This window comes from Pseudophryne corroboree, chromosome 5 (genome assembly GCF_028390025.1).
Source record: "Pseudophryne corroboree isolate aPseCor3 chromosome 5, aPseCor3.hap2, whole genome shotgun sequence".
Lineage (NCBI taxonomy): Eukaryota > Metazoa > Chordata > Amphibia > Anura > Myobatrachidae > Pseudophryne > Pseudophryne corroboree.
Genome location: NC_086448.1, coordinates 415765386 through 415787576, shown reverse-complemented (window position 1 = coordinate 415787576; position 22191 = coordinate 415765386). Strand labels below are relative to the sequence as shown.

The window sequence follows — 22191 nt, the reverse complement described above, 5'->3', positions numbered from 1 at the left end:
GAATATTCCGTACTTCGGAATATTTGGATATGGGATACTCGACCTGTATAATGCTTTCAAAGTAATGCCTTACGTAGGATGAAAGTTTATCATCCGAAAAAAATGAATTGCTGCTCTTATATAATTGCTGCTCCTAACTGCTCTTTTTTTTTTTTTTTTTCCTTTGCAGAGTCTCCCAAGGACTACAACCAAAATCAGAAGTTCCCTGGGTCCTCCTGGTTTGGTAACAAAGGCCATAATTCTGGATCACATGCTACTTCTTTGTCAGCATCAACAAAACCTCTAGGTATAATTTAGTTGTCATTATTAATTATCAAAGGAAAAATAAAGCAGGAATTTAGTTAGCTGCAGGGTTTACCCACAGCTAATAGATCATAACACACAGAGAAAAGCTATTCAATTAGGCTTTTCCCCATGTGATAAACAATGGTTTGATGCGCGGAAGCAAACTGATTCCACGTAACCTGTGTAATCAAGTGCGTTTCCCGACATATTAAATGCAGAAGGTTTCATTTAACTCAGATTTTTCTTTGCAGCTCCTGAGGCCTTGAGGGGAAAAAACTGTCTCCCAGGGATTAGCGTGCGAGGTTCCCACAGCTAATTTATTCAGACACCATTATCAATTAGCTGCTGGGTAAACCGCTCAACTAATTGAATTCCCTCAGAAAGTTTAACAACCCTCTTGACTAGTATAGTTATAGAATGAAAGTTAATTATCACATAATGAATTGCTCTTATTTGAAAAGCATATACAGTGCTTCCGGAAAGCATTCACAGCGCTTCACTTTTTCCACATTTTGTTATGTTACAACTTTATTCCAAAATGGAATAAATTAATTTTTTCCTTCCAAATTCTACACACAATACCCCATAATGGCAACATGATAAAAAGTTATTGTTTTTTTTTTTTTTTTTTTAAAGATTTTTGCACATTTTTTAAAAATAAAAAAACTAAGAAATCACATGTACATAAGTATTCACAGCCTTTGCCATGAAGCTCAAAATTGAGCTCAGGTGAATGTTTCAACTGATAATCCTTGAGATGTACCTACAGCTTAATTGGAGTCCACCTGTGCTAAATTCAGTTGATTGGACATGATTTGGAAAGGTACAAACCTGTCTATATAAAGTCCCACACTTGACAGTGCATGTCTGAGCACAAACCAAGCATGAAGTCAAAGGAATTGTCTGTAGACCTCTGAGACAGGATTGTTTCTAGGCACACATCCTGGGTAGGGTACAGAAAAATCTGCTGCTTTGAAGGTTCCAATGAGCACAGTGGCCTCAATCATCCATAAAGGAAAGACGTTCGGAGCAACCAGGACTCTTCCTAGAGCAGGCCGGCCGTCTAAACTGAGCGATCGGGGGAGAAGGGCCCTAGTGAGGGAGGTGACCAAGAACCCGATGGTCACTCTTTTCAGAGCTACAGCATTCCTCTCTGAGAGAGGAGAACCTTCCAGAAGGTCAACCATCTCTGCAGCAATCCACCATTCAGTTTGCCAAAATGCACCTGAAGGACTCTTAGACCATGCGAAACAAAATTCTCTGGTCTGATGAGACAGATTGAACTCTTTGACGTGAATGCCAGGCATCATGTCTGGCGGAAACCATGCACTGCTCATCACCAGGCCAATACCATCCCTACAGTGAAGCATGGTGGTGGCAGCATTATACTGTGGGGGTGTTTTTTTCAGCGACAAGAACTGGGAGACTAGTCAGGATAGAGGGAAAGATAAATGCAGCAATGTACAGAGACATCCTGGATTAAAACCTGCTCTAGAGCGCGTTTGACATCAGACTGGGGTAACGGTTCATCTTTCGGCAGGACGCACCGGTCCTAAGCACACAGCCAAGATATCAAAGGAGTGGCTTCAGGACAACTCTGTGAATGTCCTTGAGTGGCCCAGCCAGAGCACAAACTTGATTGTGATTGAACATCTATGGGGATACCCGAAAATGGCTGTGCACCGACACTTCCCATCCAACCTGATGGAGCTTGAGAGTGGCTGCAAAGAGGAAGGGGTGAAACTGACCAACGATAGGTGTGCCAAGCTTGTGGCATCGTATTCAAAAAGGCTTGAGGCTGTAATTTCTGCCAAAGGTGCATCAGCAAAGTATTGCGCAAAGGCTGTGAATACTTATGTACATGTGAATTCTTTTATTTTTAATAAATGTGCAATAATCTCAAAAAAAATCACTTTTTTTCACATTGTCATTATTGGGTATTGTGTGTAGAATTAAGTGTGATGCATTAATGTGTGTGGGTTCTGCTGTGCAATTAGTGGAATATAGATTTATTTAAAGCTATAAATCTATAACATCAAACAGTATATGCGTATAACATCAAATGTTAAAGTAGAAAATAGACAAAAACATTATTGGAGGACACTAACAGTGTCCAGATGGAAAACAAGTATCCATATATAGAGTGGGTGTTCTTCAGTATGCCGGCTGTCTGTATCCCGGCGCACAGTATGCCGGCGCCGGAATCCCGACAGCGGGCATACCGACACTTATTCTCCCTCGTGGGAGTCCACGACCCCCCTGGAGGGAGAATAAAATAGCGTTGCACGCCACCGTGCCCGCAGCGTGGCAAGCGCCACACTGTCGGTATGCCGGCGGTCGGGCTCCCGGCGCCAGTATGCTGGTCGCCGGGAGCCTGACCGCCGGCATACCATACTACACCCTATAGAGTCCAGGGTTCACACACAATGGGATGACTTTATCATTTGGGGTCAATCTTCTGTGTTGATGGCAGGAATACACCAATAGAATGAAGTTGTATGACCTACAGATATACCCACTCACCAAGAAGGAATCACCCAACAAAATATATCAGTATTTTTAATTTTAATACAATGACATACATTTACAATAATACATAAACTTGCTTACATACAACGTGTATGCTTATCCATTGGCAGGTAAGTAGATGATACGTTTACCCCACCTTCACGCTTACGGGTGTGAGCTCACAGGCAGGAGCCTTACAGATAGCTTATGAATACAAACACCTGGAACATCCTACGCGTTGAGTGATATGGTGAACAAGTAGGCTGAGGGTGAAAGATATGTACTGTACATAAAAAGGAGCAGTAATAATATTGCATCTTTTATACATACCAAGTGTAATCAGTGAGATAAACAAAACTGATCTATACAATTTTCTTTAGACAGTGCAAGAAATGGTGGCTTAATTAGCCCAGTAAAGCCTAAAACAAAAATTAATTGTACATACAATTGAGGCTGCACAATAGTTTTAAAACCATATTTCTCTATTGTCCTAGTGGATGCTGGGGACTCCGTAAGGACCATGGGGAAAAGACGGGCTCCGCAGGAGACTGGGCACTCTAAAGAAAGATTAGGTACTATCTGGTGTGCACTGGCTCCTCCCTCTATGCCCCTCTTCCAGACCTCAGTTAGAATCTGTGCCCGGCCAGAGCTGGGTGCTCCTAGTGGGCTCTCCTGAGTTACTAGTAAAGAAAGTATTTTAGTTAGGTTTTTTATTTTCAGTGAGATCTGCTGGCAACAGACTCTCTGCTACGTGGGACTGAGGGAAGAGAAGCAAACCTACTAACTGTGGCTAGGTTGCGCTTCTTCGGCTACTGGACACCATTGGCTCCAGAGGGATCGAACACAGGACCCTAACCTTGATCGTCCGTTCCCGGAGCCGCGCCGCCGTCCCCCTCGCAGAGCCTGAAGTGCAGAAGCAAGAAGACGTTGAAATCGGCGGCAGAAGACTCCTGTCTTCACTACAGGTAGCGCACAGCACTGCAGCTGTGCGCCATTGCTCCCACAGCACACCCGCACACTCCGGTCACTGTTGGGTGCAGGGGGGGGGGGGCACTGTATATATGTGCGAGCCCCCGCCATTTCTACACAAGAAACGCGGGACAGAAGCCTGCCGCTGAGGGGGCGGGGCCTTCTTCATCAGCACACCAGCGCCATTTCCTCTTCACAGCTCCGCTGGAAGGACGCTCCCCAGGCTCTCCCCTGCTGTATACAGGTGTCTTTAGATAAAAAGGAAAGGGGGGGCACATAAATTTAGGCGCATACATATATATATACAAAACGGCAGCTACCGGGTCAACACTAAAGTGCTGTGTAATTCCTGGGTTATATAGCGCTGGGGTGTGTGCTGGCATACTCTCTCTCTGTCTCCCCAAAAGCCCTTGTGGGGTCCTGTCCTCAGCTGAGCATTCCCTGTGTGTGTGCGGTGTGTCGGTACGCCTGTATCGACATGTTTGAGGAGGAAGGATACGTGGAGGCAGAGCAAGTGCAAACAGATGTGGTGTCGCCCCCGACGGTGCCGACACAGGATTGGATGGATATGTGGAAGGTGTTGAATGATAATGTAAACTCCTTACATAACAGACTGGATACAGCTGTTGCCTTGGGACAGTCAGGGTCTCCACCCATGCCTTTTCCCACAGCACAGAGGCCGTCAGGGTCTCAAAAGCGCCCAATATCCCAGTTAGTTGACACAGATGTCGACATGGACTCTGATTCCAGTGTCGACGACGATGAGGAAAAATTGCAGCCTAAAATGACTAAGGCTATCCGCTACATGATTGTGGCAATGAAGGAAATATTGCACATTTCTGAGGAAAATCCTGTCCCTGACAAAAGGATTTATATGTATGGGGAGAAAAAGAGAGAAGTGACTTTTCCCCCGTCGCATTAATTGAATGAATTGTGTGAAAAGGCGTGGGATGCCCCGGATAGGAAGCAAATGATTTCCAAAAGATTATTGATGGCGTATCCCTTTCCGCCGACGGACAGGTTACGCTGGGAATCCTCGCCTAGAGTTGACAAGGCGTTGACGCGCTTTGACGCCCTACCGTCTCAGGATACGGCCTCCCTTCAGGATCCTGCAGATAGAAAGCAGGAAGCTATCCTGGAGTCTGTTTACTCGCATTCTGGTACACTGCCGAGGCCAGCCACTGCTTCGGCATGGATGTGTAGTGCCGTAGCGGCATGGACGGATACCTTTTTGAGGAGATTGATACCCTGGACAGGGACGCCTTTTTGCTGACCCTGGCAAATATCAAGGACACGGTCCTATATATGCGGGATGCCCATAGGGACATTTGCATGCTGGGCTCTAGAGTAAATGCTATGTCCATCTCTGCCAGAAGGGTCTTATGGACTCTGCAATGGACAGGGGATGCCGACTCTAAAAAACACATGGAGGTTTTACCTTATAAGGGTGAGGAATTGTTTGGGGACGGCCTCTCGGACCTAGTTTCCACTGCTACGGCTGGGAAGTCAAATTTCTTGCCTTATGTACCTCCACAGCCTAAGAAAGCACCGTATTACCAAATGCAGTCCTTTCATTCACAAAGGAACAAGAAAGTCAGAGGTGCACCCTTTCTTGCCAGAGGCAGGGGTAGAGGGAAAAAGCTGCACCGCGCAGCCAGTTCCCAGGACCAAAAGTCCTCCCCAGCTTCCACTAAATCCACCGCATGACGCTGGGACTCCACAGGCGGAGCCAGGAGCGGTGGGGGCACGTCTCCGAAAGTTCAGCAACCAGTGGGTGCGCTCACGGGTGGATCCTTGGGTTATAAAAATTGTATCTCAGCGATACAAGCCGGAATTCGAGGTGGCGCCCCCTCAACGTTACTTAAAATCGGCCTTGCCAGCTTCCCCCATGGAAAGAGAGGTAGTACTGGCGGCAATTCACAAGGTATACCTACAGCAGGTGATAGTAAAGGTTCCCCTCCAGGAAGGGGTTACTATTCCACTATGTTTGTAGTACCGAAACCGGACGGTTCGGCAAGACCCATTCTGAATTTAAATTCCCTGAACATCTATCTCAGACATGTCCAAACTGCGGCCCCCCAGCTGGTGAGAAACTACACATCCCAGCATGCCCTGACACAGCTTTAGCATTCTCTGACAGCAAAACTGTGTCAGGCCATGCTGGGATATGTAGTTTCACAACAGCTGGAGGGCCTCAGTTTGGACATGCCTGATCTATCTCAAGAGATTCAAGTTTAAAATGGTATCGCTCAGAGCGGTCATTGCAAGCCTGGAAGAGGGGTATTTTATGGTATCTCTGGACATCAAGGATGCTTACTTGCATGTCCCCATTTATCCCACTCGTCAGCAGTACCTCAGAATCGTGGTACAAGACTGTCATTACCAGTTCCATACGTTGCCGTTTGGCCTGTCCACGGCACCGAGAATATTTACCAAGGTGATGGCGGAGATGATGGTACTCCTTCGGAAGCGAGGAGTTACAATTATCCCATACTTGGACGATCTCCTCATAAAGGCGAGGTCCAGGGAGCAGTTGTTGATCAGCGTAGCACACTCTCAGGCAGTGTTGCAACAGCACGGCTGGATTCTGAATTTTCCAAAGTCGCAGCTGATTCCTGCGACGCGTCTGCCCTTCCCGGGCATGATTCTAGACACAGAACAGAAGAAGGTGTTTCTCCCGGAGGAGAAGGCTCAGGAGCTCCTGACGCTGGTCAGAGATCTCCTGAAACCAAAGCGGGTATCGGTGCATCACTGCATGGTAGCGTCATACGAGGCCATTCCCTTCGGCAGGTTCCATGCGAGGATCTTTCAGTGGGATCTGCTGGACCAGTGGTCCGGATCGCATCTTTTGATACATCGCTTGATCACCCTGTCCTCCAGGATCAGGGTGTCCCTACTATGGTGGCTGCAGAGGGCCCACCTTCTCGAGGGCCGCAGGATCGGCATACAGGACTGGGTCCTGGTGACCACGGATGCAATCCTCCGAGGATGGGGGGCAGTCACTCAGGGAAGAAACTTCCAAGGGTTGTGGTCAAGTCAGGAGACTTGTCTGCACATAAATATGCTGGAGCTAAGGGCCATATACACGACCTCCACCCGGGAGAGTGGGGACTTCATCAAGAAGTCTTCGACCAGATTGTCAATCGGTGGGAACTGCCAAGGGTGGACATGATGGCGTCCCGCCTAAACAAAAAGCTAAAAAGATATTGCGCCAGGTCAAGGGACCCTCAGGCGATAGCTGTGGACACACTAGTGACACCGTGGGTTTTCCAGTCGGTCTATGTGTTTCCTCCTCTTCCTCTCATACCCAAGGGTCTGAGAATAGTAAGAAAAAGAGGAGTGAGGACAATACTCATTGTTCCGGATTGGCCAAGAAGGACTTGGTGCCCAGAACTACAAGAAATGCTCACAGAGGACCCCTCAGACAGGACCTGTTGCAACAGGTTCCCTGTCTGTTCCAAGACTTACCGCGGCTGCGTTTGACGGCATGGCGGTTGAACGCCGGAGCCTAACAGAAAAGGGCATTCCGGATGAAGGTATTCCTACGCTGATAAAGGCTAGGAAGGACGTGACAGCAAAACATTATCACCGTATATGGCGAAAATATGTTGCTTGGTGTGAGGCCAGGAAGGCCCCTACAGAGGAATTCCAGCTGGGTCGATTCCTGCACTTCCTACAGTCAGGTGTGACTATGGGCCTAAAATTAGGGTCCATAAAGGTCCAGATTTCGGCCCTATCTATTTTCTTCCAAAAAGAACTGGCTTCACTGCCTGAGGTTCAGACATTTGTTAAGGGAGTACTGCATATTTTAGCCCCCTTTTGTGCCACCAGTGGCACCTTGGGATCTCAACGTGGTGTTGGGTTTCCTGAAATCCCACTGGTTTGAGCCACTTAAGGCTGTGGAGCTAAAGTATCTCACGTGGAAAGTGGTCATGCTGTTGGCTTTAGCTTCGGCTAGGCGGGTGTCAGAATTGGCGGCTTTATCATGTAGAAGCCCCGATCTGGTTTTCCATATGGACAGGGCAGAATTGCGGACTCGTCCGCAGTTTCTGCCAAAGGTGGTGTCATCTTTTCATTTGAACCAACCTATTGTGGTGCCTGCGGCTACTCGGGACTTGGAGGACTCCAAGTTGCTGGACGTAGTCCAGGTATTGAAGAGTTATGTAAACAGAACGGCTGGAGTCAGGAAGACTGACTCGCTGTTTATTCTGTATGCACCCAATAAGCTGGGTGCTCCTGCTTCAAAGCAAACTTGCTCGCTGGATCTGTAGCACGATTCAGCAGGCTCATTCTGTGGCTGGATTGCCACATCCTAAATCAGTAAAAGCCCATTCCACAAGGAAGGTGGGCTCTTCTTGGGCGGCTGCCCGAGGGGTCTCGGCTTTACAGCTTTGCCGAGCAGCTACTTGGTCGGGTTCAAACACCTTTGCTAAGTTCTACAAGTTTAATACCCTGGCTGAGGAGGACCTTGTGTTTGCCCACTCGGTGCTGCAGAGTCATCCACACTCTCCCGCCCGTTTGGGAGCTTTGGTATAATCCCCATGGTCCTTACGGAGTCCCCAGCATCCACTAGGACGTTAGAGAAAATAAGAATTTACTCACCGGTAATTCTATTTCTCGTAGTCCGTAGTGGATGCTGGGCGCTCGTCCCAAGTGCGGACTTTCTGCAATACGTGTATATAGTTATTGCTTAATAAAGGGTTATTGTTATGAGCCATCCGTTGAGTGATGCTCGGTGGTTGTTCATACTGTTAACTGGGAAAAATGTTATCACTAGTTGTACGGTGTGATTGGTGTGGCTGGTATGAGTCTTACCCTGGATTCCAAAATCCTTTCCTTGTAATGTCAGCTCTTCCGGGCACAGTTTCCTTAACTGAGGTCTGGAGGAGGGGCATAGAGGGAGGAGCCAGTGCACACCAGCTAGTACCTAATCTTTCTTTAGAGTGCCCAGTCTCCTGCGGAGCCCGTCTATTCCGCATGCTCCTTACGGAGTCCCCAGCATCCACTATGGACTACGAGAAATAGAATTACCGGTAAGTAAATTCTTATTTTCTCTTACGTCCTGGAGCATAGGTCTGCAATCTCGGTCCTCATTACCCCACATGGTGCATGTTTTGCAGGTCTCCTCACAGAATCGCAAGTGAAATAATTAACTCCACCTGCAGAACTTTTAAAATGTGTCTGTGAGTAATTAATACACCTGTGCACCTGCTGGGTTACCTGCAAAACATGCACTGTGTGTGGTAATGATGACCGCGTTTGCAGAATTATGTCTCTTTCTCTTACGTCCTAGAGGATACTGGGGTCCACATTAGTACCATGGGGTATAGACAGGTCCACTAGGTGCCATGGGCACTTTAAGAAATTAATAGTGTGGGCTGGCTCATCCCTCTATGCCCCTCCTACCAAACTCCGTTTAGAAAATGTGCCCGGAGGATTTTTTGTTATTTTCAGTCAGGGCTGTTTAGGCAACAGCCTGACTGCTTCGTGGGACTTAGGTGGAAGAACGGGCCAACTTCTTGAAGAGTTAATGGTCCCGTTTCTCATGCTGGCAGGACACTGAGCTCCTGAGGGAGCTAATCGCAAACCACACCATGGTGCAGCGTACCCTCCCGCAGCAGGCCGCCACCCCCTAACGGAGCCTGAAGAAAGTAGAGTGGTTAGTACAATGCCGGCGCCCCGGTAAGCGGGTCGCCGGCGGGTATGGCAGCACTAGGGTCGGAGCGCAACTCTCATTACAGGCTGTGCTCCAGGGGAGGTTCAGACGGACACGCTGCGGCGGGGTCCCGCTGTGATGGGCACACTGTATCTCCCAATTTACCCACACTGGCAACAACACGCAGGGCTAACAGTGTTTGGACATCTAGTTAGCTGCGCGCCATTTTAGGGGGCGGGGGTTCCTACTGAGCGGTTCCAGTGGCTCTCCGATGCCATATCCTTTGCAGCCCTGAGTAAGACAGCACTGTTGAAGATGCGCAGCTCCTCTGACTGGGCCCTACGTTTCACTGTGGTACCAGGGGGTCATAGTTAAGGGAGGGGGAGCAGTGTGGTTGTTGTTAACACTACACTGGTGCACATATATTGTGACCCAGCTTAGTTTACTACTGCTGACAGAACGCTGTGTGGCTGGCTCTAAGCTCTGTGTCTCTCGTAGACTCTGCCTGCATATACTGTTTTTCCCCATTGATGTGTGGGTGTGTGTGTAGGTGTCCCTTACAATGTCCAGGGACTGTTTCTTGTACAGCTGAATGTCTCATCTCCTGGAGACTCATTACCCTGTACTCAGGATAGTGTGCACTCCCAGTCCAGTGGGGCTGGACCCCCGTGGTTGGCTTCCATTAGAGGGATGATTTCAAATATTTCCACAAAGCTGTCTAATAATGAAAAGGAAACACAATTCTTAAGGCAGTCTATGGATGACCTGATAAGTAGAGATTCAGCTCCCATACCTGCACCCCACACTCCAGCTATTTGCCCACGAAAATGTAACCTGGCCCAAATCATACAGGGTGACACAGATCCTGATACATCAGATCATGAGTAGGGTGAAATAGATGCAAGTGGGGGTGATGCCGTCTTGTCAAAGGGTATTCAGGCTTTTATTGAAGCTGTCAGAATTGTGTTACACATCCCGGACAAGTCTGAGGAGGCTGAAGGGGAATCTTACTTTAATACAAAAAAGAAATCCTCTGTTACTTTCCCAGCTTCAAAGGAATTTCAAATCCCTAAGAGACTGATTTCTTCCTTTCCCTTTCCTGCAGAGGATAGGAAGAAATGGGAAATCCCACCGATTGTGGATGCATCTGTATCCAGGTTGTCACGTAACGTGGTCTTACCGGTTCCTGGGGCAGTGTCCTTAAAAGACCGCAAGATTGAGACCACTCTCAAATCTTTATATACTTCTGCTGGGGTGGCCCAGAGACACACTATTGCTTGTGCATGGATCACTAGGGCCATTGCAAAATGGTAAGGTATTCTAATTGATGATTTAGATTCCTTACCTAGGGATGATGTTGTTTTACACCTGCAAGCATATCCAGGATTCTGCTAAGTTTATGGTTGAAGCCATCAAAGAAATTGGTCTACTCAACGTACGCACCACTACCATGGCAGTGTCGGCACGCAGGAGCCTATGGCTACGCCAGTGGACTGCGGATGCGGATTCCAGATGGAGCGTGGAAAGCCTGCCGTTTAAGGGTGAGGCTCTGTTTGGAGATGAACTGGATACGTGGATATTCAAAGCTATGACAGGTAAGTCTACGTTCCTTCCTTCCGCAGCAGCGCCAGCTAGAAAAAGCTACTCGGCCCCAACATTGCAGTCCTTTCGAACAGCAAAATTTAAAGGCAAATCCAAGGGTTCTGCTACAACCTTCAAAGGTAATAAAGATAAACCCAGAAAACATGCAGCTGCACGTTCTCGGGATCAGGCCTCCGGGACTGCTTCCTCCAAACCCTCAGCATGATGGTGGCGCACACTGCCTGGAAGACAGGCAGGTGGGAGCCCGGTTACTTCAGTCACATAGGCAACGTCTTGCCAAGATCCCTGGGTAAAAGATCTGATCACCCAGGGATACCGACGGGAGTTCCTTAAACTCCAACCTCCCAGATTCTTCAAATCAGGCTTACCAGCTTCTCCGGAACCAAGTTTGACCTTACAGGCAGCAATTCAAAAACTGGTACATACTCAAGTCATTGTTCCAGTTCCTCTTCACCTACACAACAAAGGTTATTATTCCAACCTATTTGTAGTACCGAAACCGGACGGTTCGGTAAAGCCCATTTTAAATCTCAAGTCACAGAACCCGTTCTTACGGGTGTTCAAATTCAAGATGGAATCTCTTAGAGCGGTGATCTCTGGTCTGGAGGAAGGGGAGTTCCTGGTGTCTCTAGACATCAAGGATGCGTACCTTCATGTTCCAATCTGGCCGCCTCACCAGGCTTATCTAGGGATTGCGTTACAGGACTGTCGCTACCAGTCCCAGGCCCTGCCATTTAGCCTCTCCACGGCACCGAGGGTGTTCACCAAGGTAATGGCAGAAATTATGTTTCTCGCCGCATGCAGGGAGTGAACATAATACCGTACCTGGACAATCTGCTGCTCAAGGCGCCGTCCAGAGAGAAGCTGTTGCACAGCATTGCCCTGTCGACTCGTTTACTCCAGGATCACGGGTGGATTCTGAACCTGCCGAAATCTCACCTGGAACCAACTCGGAGGCTTCGATTTTTTGGGGGTGATTCTGGATACGGAGGCACAGAAGGTGTTCCTTCCAATGGAAAAGGCATTGGTAATCCAGTCCATGGTGCGTGATGTCCTAAAACTGTCCCGGATATCGGTATATCTTTGCAGTCGCTTCCTAGGAAAGATAGTGGCCTCTTACGAGGCACTACAGTACAGAAGGTTTCACGCAAGGCCCTTCCAGCTAGATCTATTGGACAAGTGGTCCGGATCGCCTCTTCACATGCACCAGAGGACTCATCTGTCCCCAAAAGCTAGAATCTCACTTCTGTGGTGTCTTCAGACATATTACCTGACCGAAGGCCGGAGGTTCGGAATTCAAAATTGGATTCTGCTAACCACAGACGCAAGCCTTAGAGCAGGGATGGGGAACCTTCGGCCCTCCAGCTGTTGTTGAACTATACATACCAGCATATCTTGCTACAGTTTTGCTATTTGCACATGCTAAAACTGTTGTAGGGCACGCCTTAGAGGTTGGGGAGCAGTCACCCAAGGGGTACAGTTCCAAGGAAAGTGGTCAAGTCAGGAAGCTATCCTTCCTATTCCCAACATTCTGGAACGAAGGGCGATATACAACGCTCTCCTGCTGGCGTCTCATCTTCTTCAAGATTGAGCCATTCAGGTCCAGTCGGACAACGTGACGGCGGTGTCTTACATAAGCCATCAGGGCGGAACGAAGAGCAGAGCAGCAATGTGAGAGGTCACAAGAATTCTCCTCTGGGCGGAAAGGCGCATGGTGGCGTTGTCGGCAATCTTCATTTCGGGAGTAGACAACTGGGAAACAGACTTCCTCAGCAGACACGACCTCCATCCAGGAGAGTGGAGCCTTCGCCCACAGGTGTTAGATTCCTTGACACGTCGGTGGGGAATTCCTCAAATCGACATGACCACCTCTCGTCTCAAAAAGCTCAAGCGCTATTGTTCCAAGTCGAGAGACCCACAAGCAGTGGCGGTGGACGCTCTGGTGAAGCGAGATGGTGTACGTGTTTCCACCTCTTCCATTAATCCCAAGGATTCTAAAAAGGGAAAAGGTTCAAGCAATTCTCATTGCTCCGGACTGGTCAAGACGTTCCTGGTACGCGGATCTACTGGAGTTGCTCCTGGGGGACCTGTGGTCTCTACCTCTTCGCAAGGATCTTCTACAACGGGGTCTGTTTGTATATCAATACTTACTGCGGCTACGTTTGACGGCATGGAGGTTGAGCGTTAGATTGTAGCCCGGAAAATGGATTCCGGATAGGGTTATTCCAACCTTGATCCAAGCCAGGAAAGGGGTAACGTCAAAGCATTACCACCGTATTTGGAAGAAGTACGTCTCTTGGTGTGAGACCAGGAAACTTCCTGCGGCGGAATTTAAGCTGGGGCGTTTTCTCCTTTTTCTGCAGGCTGGAGTGGATGTGGGCCTACGTTTGGGCTCCTTGAAGGTCCATATTTTGGCCTTGTCCATTTTCTTCCAGAAGCAATTGGCGTCTCTTCCTGAGGTTCAGACTTTTTTGAAAGGTGTTCTGGACATCCAACTGCCCTTTGTGCCTCCTACAACACCTTGGTATCTCAGTGTGGTGTTGCAGTTTCTCCAGTCGGATTGGTTTGAGCCCATACAGGCAGTGGATGTAAAGTTTCTTACGTGGAAGACAGTTGGTTACACTATTGGCTCTGGCTTCGGCCAGGCGTGTGTCTGAACTGGGGGTATTGTCTCACAAGAGCCCCTACTTTATTTTTCATAAAGATCGTGCTGAACTCAGAACTAGTCAGCAGTTTCTTCCGAAGGTGGTGTCTGCTTTTCATATCAACCAACCTATTGTGGTTCCGATGTTTACGGACACCTCTGCTACCTCTAAATACATGGATGTGGTAAGGGCTTTGAGGATCTACGTGAAGAGGCTGGTCACAGAAATTCTGACTCGCTGTTCTCCATGATCCCAAGAAAATGGGGTGTCCTGCTTCAAAGCAGTCTATTGCTCGCTGGATCAGACTTACTATCCAGCAGGCTTATTCATCAGCAGGATTGCCGGTTTTGAAAGTACAGGCCCACTCTACTAGGTCTGTGGGTTCTTCCTGAGGGCGGCTGCCCGGGGTGTCTCGGCTTTACAGCTCTGCCGAGCAGCTACTTGGTCGGGTTCGAACACATTTGCGAAGTTCTACAAGTTTGACACTTTGGCCGCTGAGGACCTTCAATTTAGTCAATCAGTTCCGCAGGAACCTCCGCACTCTCACACCTGGTTTGGGAGCTTTGGTACATCCCCATGGTACTAATGTGGACCCAAGTATCCTCCAGGACGTGAGAGAAAATAGGATTTTAATTACCTACTGGTAAATCCTTTTTTCGTAGTCCGTAGAGAATACTGGGCACCCACCCGGTATTTCTTTTTTCTGCACTGTTACCTGGTTAGGTATTGGTTCAGCTGTTGCTGTTCATGTTAAAGTTTTGGTTAGCTTGGCTTTCCTCTAGTTTGTGTGTGCTGGTTCGAATCTCACCACTATTCAGTTAAATCCTCTCAAAGTATGTCCTACTCCGCGAGCACAGTTTCTAGACTGAGTCTGGTAGAAGGGGCATAGAGGGAGGAACCAACCCACACTATTAATTTCTTAAAGTGCCCATAGCTACTAGTGGACCCGTCTATACCCCCATGGTACTAATGTGGACCTCAGTATCCTCTACGGACTACGAGAAAAGGATTTACCGGTAGGTAATTAAAATCCTAATATAGTACTTTCAAAATAAAGTCTTGCGTAGGATGAAAGTTTATCATCCGAAAATAATGAATTGCCGCTCTTATATAATTGCTGCTCCTAACTGCTCTTTCTTTCTTTTTTTTTCTTTGCAGAGTCTCCCAAGAACTACAACCAAAATCAGAAGTTCCCTGGGTCCTCCTGGTTTGGTGACAAAGGCCATAATTCCGGATCACATGCTACTTCTTTGTCAGCATCAACAAAACCTCTAGGTATAATTTAGTTTGTCAATATTAATTATCAAAGGAAAAATAAAGCAGTAATTTAGTTAGCTGCAGGGTTTACTCACAGCTAATAGATCACAACACACAGGGAAAAGCTATTCAATTAGCCTTTTCCCCATGTGCTAAACAATGGTTTGATGCGCGGAAACAAACTGATTCCACGTAACCTGTGTAATCAAGTGCGTTTCCCCACATATTAAATGCAGAAGGTTTCATTTAACTCAGATTTTTCTTTGCAGCTCCTGAGGCCTTGAGGGGAAAAAACTGTCTCCCAGGGATTAGCGTGCGAGGTTCCCACAGCTAATTTATTCAGACACCATTATCAATTAGCTGCAGGGTAAACCCCTCAACTAATTGAATTCCCTCAGAAAGTTTAACAACCCTCTTGACTAGTATAGTTATAGAATGAAAGTTAATTATCACATAATGAATTGCTCTTATTTGAACAGCATATACAGTGCTTCCGGAAAGCATTCACAGCGCTTCACTTTTTCCACATTTTGTTATGTTACAACTTTATTCCAAAATGGAATAAATTAATTTCTCTGACGTCCTAGTGGATGCTGGGAACTCCGTAAGGACCATGGGGAATAGCTGCTCCGCAGGAGACTGGGCACAACTAAAGAAAGCTTTAGGACTACCTGGTGTGCACTGGCTCCTCCCACTATGACCCTCCTCCAGACCTCAGTTAGAATCTTGTGCCCGGCCGAGCTGGATGCACACTAGGGGCTCTCCTGAGCTCCTAGAAAGAAAGTGTATTTTAGGTTTTTTATTTTACAGTGAGATCTGCTGGCAACAGACTCACTGCAGCGAGGGACTAAGGGGAGAAGAAGCAAACCTACCTGCTTGCAGCTAGCTTGGGCTTCTTAGGCTACTGGACACCATTAGCTCCAGAGGGATCGACCGCAAGACCCGTCCTTGGTGTTCGTTCCCGGAGCCGCGCCGCCGTCCCCCTTACAGAGCCAGAAGCATGAAGATGGTCCGGAAAATCGTCGGCAGAAGACTTCAGTCTTCACCAAGGTAGCGCACAGCACTTCAGCTGTGCGCCATTGCTCCTCATGTACACCTCACACTCCGGTCACTGATGGGTGCAGGGCGCTGGGGGGGGCTATATAGGTGTAAATTAATACCCCTGCCAGAGTTTCAAAAACGCGGGAGAAGTCAGCTGAACAAGGGGCGGGGCTATCTCCCTCAGCACACTGGCGCCATTTCTCCCTCACAGCTCTGCTGGAAGGAAGCTCCCTGGCTCTCCCCTGCAGTCTATAAGCTACAGAAGGGTTAAAGAGAGAGGGGGGGGCACTAAATTTAGGTGCAGTATATATATATATATATATATATATATATATATATATATATAGCAGCTATAGGGGATATAATTCAGTTAGTCCCTGTATTATAAAGCGCTGTGGTGTGTGCTGGCATACTCTCTCTGTCTCCCCAAAGGGCTTTGTGGGGTCCTGTCCTCTGTCAGAGCATTCCCTGTGTGTGTGCGATGTCGGTACGGCTGTGTCGACATGTTTGATGAGGCTTATGTGGAGGCGGAGCAGATGCCTATAAATGTGATGTCACCCTTTGCGGGGCGGACACCTGAGTGGATGGACTTATGGAAGGAATTACGTGAAAGTGTCGACTCCTTACATAAAAAAATTTGACGACATGCCAAATGCGGGACAGCCGGCTTCTCAGCTCGTGCCTGCCTAGGCGTCTCAAAGGCCATCAGGGGCTCTAAAACGGCCGCTACCTCAGATGGCAGACACAGATGTCGACACGGATACCAGTGTCGACGACGAAGCGACTAATGTAATGTCCAATAGGGCCACTCGTTACATGATTGAGGCAATGAAAAATGTGTTACACATTTCTGATATTACCCCAGGTACCACAAAAAAGGGTATTATGTTTGGGGAGAAAAAAAACTACCAGTGGTTTTTCCCCCTTCTGAAGAATTAAATGAAGTGTGTGAAGTAGCGGGGCTTCCCCCGATAAAAAATTGGTAATTTCTAAAAGGTTACTAATGGCGTACCCTTTCCCGCCAGAGGATAGGTCACGTTGGGAGACACCCCCTAGGGTGGATAAAACGCTCACACGCTTGTCAAAGAAGGTGGCACTACCGTCTCCGGATACGGCCGCCCTAAAGGAGCCTGCTGATAGAAAGCAGGAGGCTATCCTGAAGTCTGTATATACACACTCAGGCATTATACTGAGACCAGCTATTGCTTCAGCATGCAGTGCTGCAGCTGCGTGGTCAGATTCCCTGTCGGAAAATATTGACATAGACAGGGACACTATATTGCTAACCATAGAGCATATAAAAGACGCAGTCTTATACATGAGAGATGCACAGAGGGATATCTGCCGGCTGGCATCTAAAATAAGTGCAATGTCCATTTCTGCCAGGAAAAGCAGGCGGGGAAAAGGCGCGTCCTTTCTGCCCAGAGGCAGAGGTAGGGGGAAAAAAGCTGCAACAAACAGCCGGTTCCCAGGAGCAAAAGTCCTCCCCCGCTTCCTCCAAGTCCGCCGCATGACGGTGGGGCTCCACAGGTGGAGCCAGGTACGGTGGGGGGCCACCTCAAAAAATTTCAGCGATCAGTGGCCTCGCTCACAGGTGGATCCCTGGATCCTTCAAGTAGTATCTCAGGGGTACAAGCTGAAATTCGAGACGTCGACCCCCCCGTTTCCTCAAATCTGCCTTGCCGATAACTCCCTCAGGCAGGGAGGCTGTGCTAGAGGCAATTCACAAGCTGTATTCCCAGCAGGTGATAGTCAAGGTGCCCCTACTTCAACAAGGAAGGGGTTACTATTCTACAATGTTGTGGTACCGAAACCGGACGGTTCGGTGAGACCCATTTTAAATTTGAAATCCTTGAACACATATATAAAAAAGTTCAAGATGGAATCGCTCAGGGCGGTTATTGCAAGCCTGGACGAGGGGGATTACATGGTATCCCTGGACATCAAGGATGCTTACCTGCATGTCCCCATTTACCATCCTCACCAGGAGTACCTCAGAATTGTGGTACAGGATTGTCATTACCAATTCCAGACGCTGCCGTTTGGTCTATCCACGGCACCGAGGGTATTTACCAAGGTAATGGCCGAAATGATGATACTCCTTCGAAAAAAGGGAGTTATAATTATCCCGTACTTGGACGATCTCCTGATAAAGGCGAGGTCCAGGGAGCAGTTGTTGGTCGGGGTAGCACTATCTCGGATAGTGCTACAACAGCATGGTTGGATTCGAAACATTCCAAAGTCACAGCTGGTTCCTACGACACGTCTACTGTTCCTGGGGATGGTTCTGGACACAGAACAGAAAAAAGTGTTTCTCCCGGAGGAGAAAGCCAAGGAGCTGTCATCTCTAGTCAGAGGCCTCCTGAAACCAAAACAGGTATCGGTGCATCACTACACGCGAGTCCTGGGAAAAATGGTAGCTTCCTACGAAGCAATTCCATTCGGCAGGTTCCATGCAAGAACTTTTCAGCGGGACCTGTTGGACAAGTGGTCCGGATCACATCTTCAGATGCATCGGCTGATAACCCTGTCTCCAAGGACCAGGGTGTTTCTGCTGTGGTGGCTGCAGAGTGCTCATCTGGTGACCACGGATGCCAGCCTTCGAGTCTGGGGGGCAGTCACACAGGGAAGAAACTTCCAGGGACTATGGTCAAATCAGGAGATTTCTCTACACATAAATATTCTGGAACTAAGGGCCATTTACAATGCCTTAAGTCAAGCAAGACCCCTGCTTCAAAACCAGCCGGTACTGATTCAATCAGACAACATCACGGCAGTCGCCCATGTAAATCGACAGGGCGGCACAAGAAGCAGGATGGCGATGGCAGAAGCCACAAAGATTCTCCAATGGGCGGAAAATCACGTGTTAGCACTGTCAGCAGTGTTCATTCCAGGAGTGGACAACTGGGAAGCAGACTTCCTCAGCAGGCACGACCTCCACCCGGGAGAGTGGGGACTTCATCCAGAAGTCTTCCAAATGCTGGTAAACCGTTGGGAAAGGCCACAGGTGGACATGATGGCGTCTCGCTTCAACAAAAAGTTACAAAGATATTGCGCCAGGTCAAGGGACCCTCAGGCGATAGCTGTGGGAACTCTAGTGACACCGTGGGTGTACCAGTCGGTTTTATGTGTTCCCTCCTCTGCTTCTCATACCAAAGGTACTGAGAATAAGAAGACGAGGAGTAAGAACGATACTCGTGGTTCCGGATTGGCCAAGAAGGGCTTGCTACCCAGAACTTCAAGAAATGATATCAGAGGACCCATGGCCTCTGCCGCTCAGACAGGATCTGCTTCAGCAGGGGCCCTGTCTGTTCCAAGACTTACCGCGGCTGCGTTTGACGGCATGGCGGTTGAACACCGGATCCTAAAAGAAAAGGGCATTCCGGAGGAAGTCATTCCTACGCTGATTAAAGCCAGGAAAAAAGTAACCGCAAACCATTATCACTGTATTTGGCGAAAATATGTTGCGTGGTGTGAGGCCAGGAAGGCCCCAACAGAGGAATTCCAGCTGGGTCGATTTCTGCACTTCCTACAGTCAGGAGTGACTATGGGCCTAAAATTGGGTTCCATTAAGGTCCAGATTTCGGCTCTGTCGATTTTCTTCCAAAAAGAACTGGCTTCACTGCCTGAAGTTCAGACATTTGTAAAGGGAGTGCTGCATATTTAGCCCCCTTATGTGCCTCAACGTGGTGTTGAGTTTCCTAAAATCACAATGGTTTGAGCCACTTAAAACCGTGGATCTAAAATATCTCACGTGGAAAGTGGTCATGCTATTGGCCTTTGCTTCGGCCAGGCGTGTGTCAGAATTGGCGGCTTTGTCGTGTAAAAGCCCTTATCTGATTTTCCATATGGATAGGGCAGAATTGAGGACTCGCCCCCAGTTTCTCCCTAAGGTGGTATCAGCTTTTCACTTGAACCAACCTATTGTAGTGCCTGCGGCTACTAGGGACTTGGAGGATTCCAAGTTGCTGGACGTAGTCAGGGCCTTGAAAATTTATATTTCCAGGACGGCTGGAGTCAGGAAAACTAACTCGCTTTTTATCCTGTATGCACCCAACAAGCTGGGTGCTCCTGCTTCTAAGCAGACTATTGCTCGCTGGATTTGTAGCACAATTCAGCTGGCGCATTCTGCGGCTGGACTGCCGCATCCTAAATCTGTAAAGGCCCACTCCACAAGGAAGGTGGGCTCTTCTTGGGCGGCTGCCCGAGGGGTCTCGTCTTTACAACTTTGCCGAGCTGCTACTTGGTCAGGGTCAAATACGTTTGCAAAATTCTACAAATTTGACACCTTGGCTGGGGAGGACCTTGAGTTCTCTCATTTGGTGTTGCAGAGTCATCCGCACTCTCCCGCCCGTTTGGGAGCTTTGGTATAATCCCCATGGTCCTTACGGAGTTCCCAGCATCCACTAGGACGTCAGAGAAAATAAGATTTTACTCACCGGTAAATCTATTTCTCGTAGTCCGTAGTGGATGCTGGGCGCCCATCCCAAGTGCGGATTGTCTGCAATACTTGTATATAGTTATTGCCTAACTAAAGGGTTATTGTTGAGCCATCTGTTGAGAGGCTCAGTTATATTTCATACTGTTAACTGGGTATAGTATCACGAGCTATACGGTGTGATTGGTGTGGCTGGTATGAGTCTTACCCGGGATTCAAAATCCTTCCTTATTGTGTCAGCTCTTCCGGGCACGGTATCCTAACTGAGGTCTGGAGGAGGGTCATAGTGGGAGGAGCCAGTGCACACCAGGTAGTCCTAAAGCTTTCTTTAGCCGCTATTCCCCGTGGTCCTTACGGAGTTCCCAGCATCCACTACGGACTACGAGAAATAGATTTACCGGTGAGTAAAATCTTATTTTTTACCCTCCAAATTCTACACACAATACCCCATAATGACAACATGAAAAAAGTTGTTGTTTTCTTGTTTTTTTAAAAGATTTTTGCACATTTATTAAAAATAAAAAAACTAAGAAATCACATGTACATAAGTATTCACCGCCTTTGCCATGAAGCTCAAAATTGAGTTAAGGTGCATGTTTCCACTGATCCTTGAGATGTACCTACAGCTTAATTGGAGTCCACCTGTGCTAAATTCAGTTGATTGGTCATGAATTTGGAAATGTACACACCTGTTTAAATAAGGTCCCACACTTGACAGTGCATGTGTGAGCACCAACCAAGCATGAAGTCAAAGGAATTGTCTGTAGACCTCCGAGACAGGATTTTTTTCGAGGCACAAATATGGTGAAGGGTACAGAAAAATATCTGCTGCTTTGAAGGTCCTAATGAGCACAGTGGCCTCAATCATCCATAAAGGAAAGAAGTTCGGAACCACCAGGACTCTTCATAGAGCAGGCCGGCCGTCTAAACTGAGTGATCGGGGAATAAGGCCCTAGTGAGGGAGGTGACCAAGAACCCGATGGTCACTCTTTCAGAGCTACAGCATTCTTCTGTGGAGAGAGGAGAACCTACCACAGGGTCAACCATATCGGTCGCAATCCACCATTCAGGCCAGTATAGCAGAGTGGTCAGATGGAAGCCGCTCCTTAGTAAAAAGCATATGGCAGCCCACCTACGGTTTGCCAAAATGCACCTGAAGAACTCTTACACTATGAGAAACAAAATACTCTGGTCTGATGAGATGAAGATTGAACTCTTTGGCGTAAATGCCAGGCATCATGTCTGGACGAAACCATGCACCGCTCATCACCAGGCCAATACCATCCCTACAGTGAAACATGGTGGTGGCAGCAATTATGCTGTGGGGGTGTTTTTTTTCAGCAAAAGTAACTTGGATAGACTAGTCAGGATAGAGGGAAAGATAAATGCAGCAATGTACAGAGACATCCTGGATTAAAACCTGCTCTAGAGCGCGTTTGACATCAGACTGGGGTAACTGTTCATCTGTCGGCAGGACACAACGACCTTAAGCACGCAGCCAAGATATCAAAGGAGTGGCTTCAGGACAACTCTGTAAATGTCCTTGAGTGGCCCAGCGAGAGCACAAACTTGAATGCGATTGAACATCTCTGGAGATACCTGAAAATGGCTGTGCACCGACACTTCCATCCAACCTGATGGAGCTTGAGTGTGGCTGCAAAGAGGAAGGGGTGAAACTGACCAAAGATAGATGTGCCAAGCTTGTGGCATCATATTCAAAAAGGCTTGAGGCTGTAATTTCTGCCAAAGGTGCATCAGCAAAGTATTGAGCAAAGGCTGTGAATACTTAT

At 48.0% G+C, this 22191-nt stretch overlaps 1 protein-coding gene across 2 annotated transcripts in view; it reads left to right on the top strand.

Moving 5' to 3' along the window:
- Nucleotides 1-22191, top strand: part of LOC134927808 (uncharacterized) — a 510851-nt gene that overhangs the window by 287299 nt on the left and 201361 nt on the right. For both annotated transcript variants that reach the window (XM_063922785.1, XM_063922784.1), the window contains exons 18-19: nucleotides 170-286; nucleotides 14824-14940. In XM_063922785.1, coding sequence (XP_063778855.1) covers nucleotides 170-286; nucleotides 14824-14940 — 234 coding nt within the window. The remainder of the gene's footprint in view (nucleotides 1-169; nucleotides 287-14823; nucleotides 14941-22191) is intronic.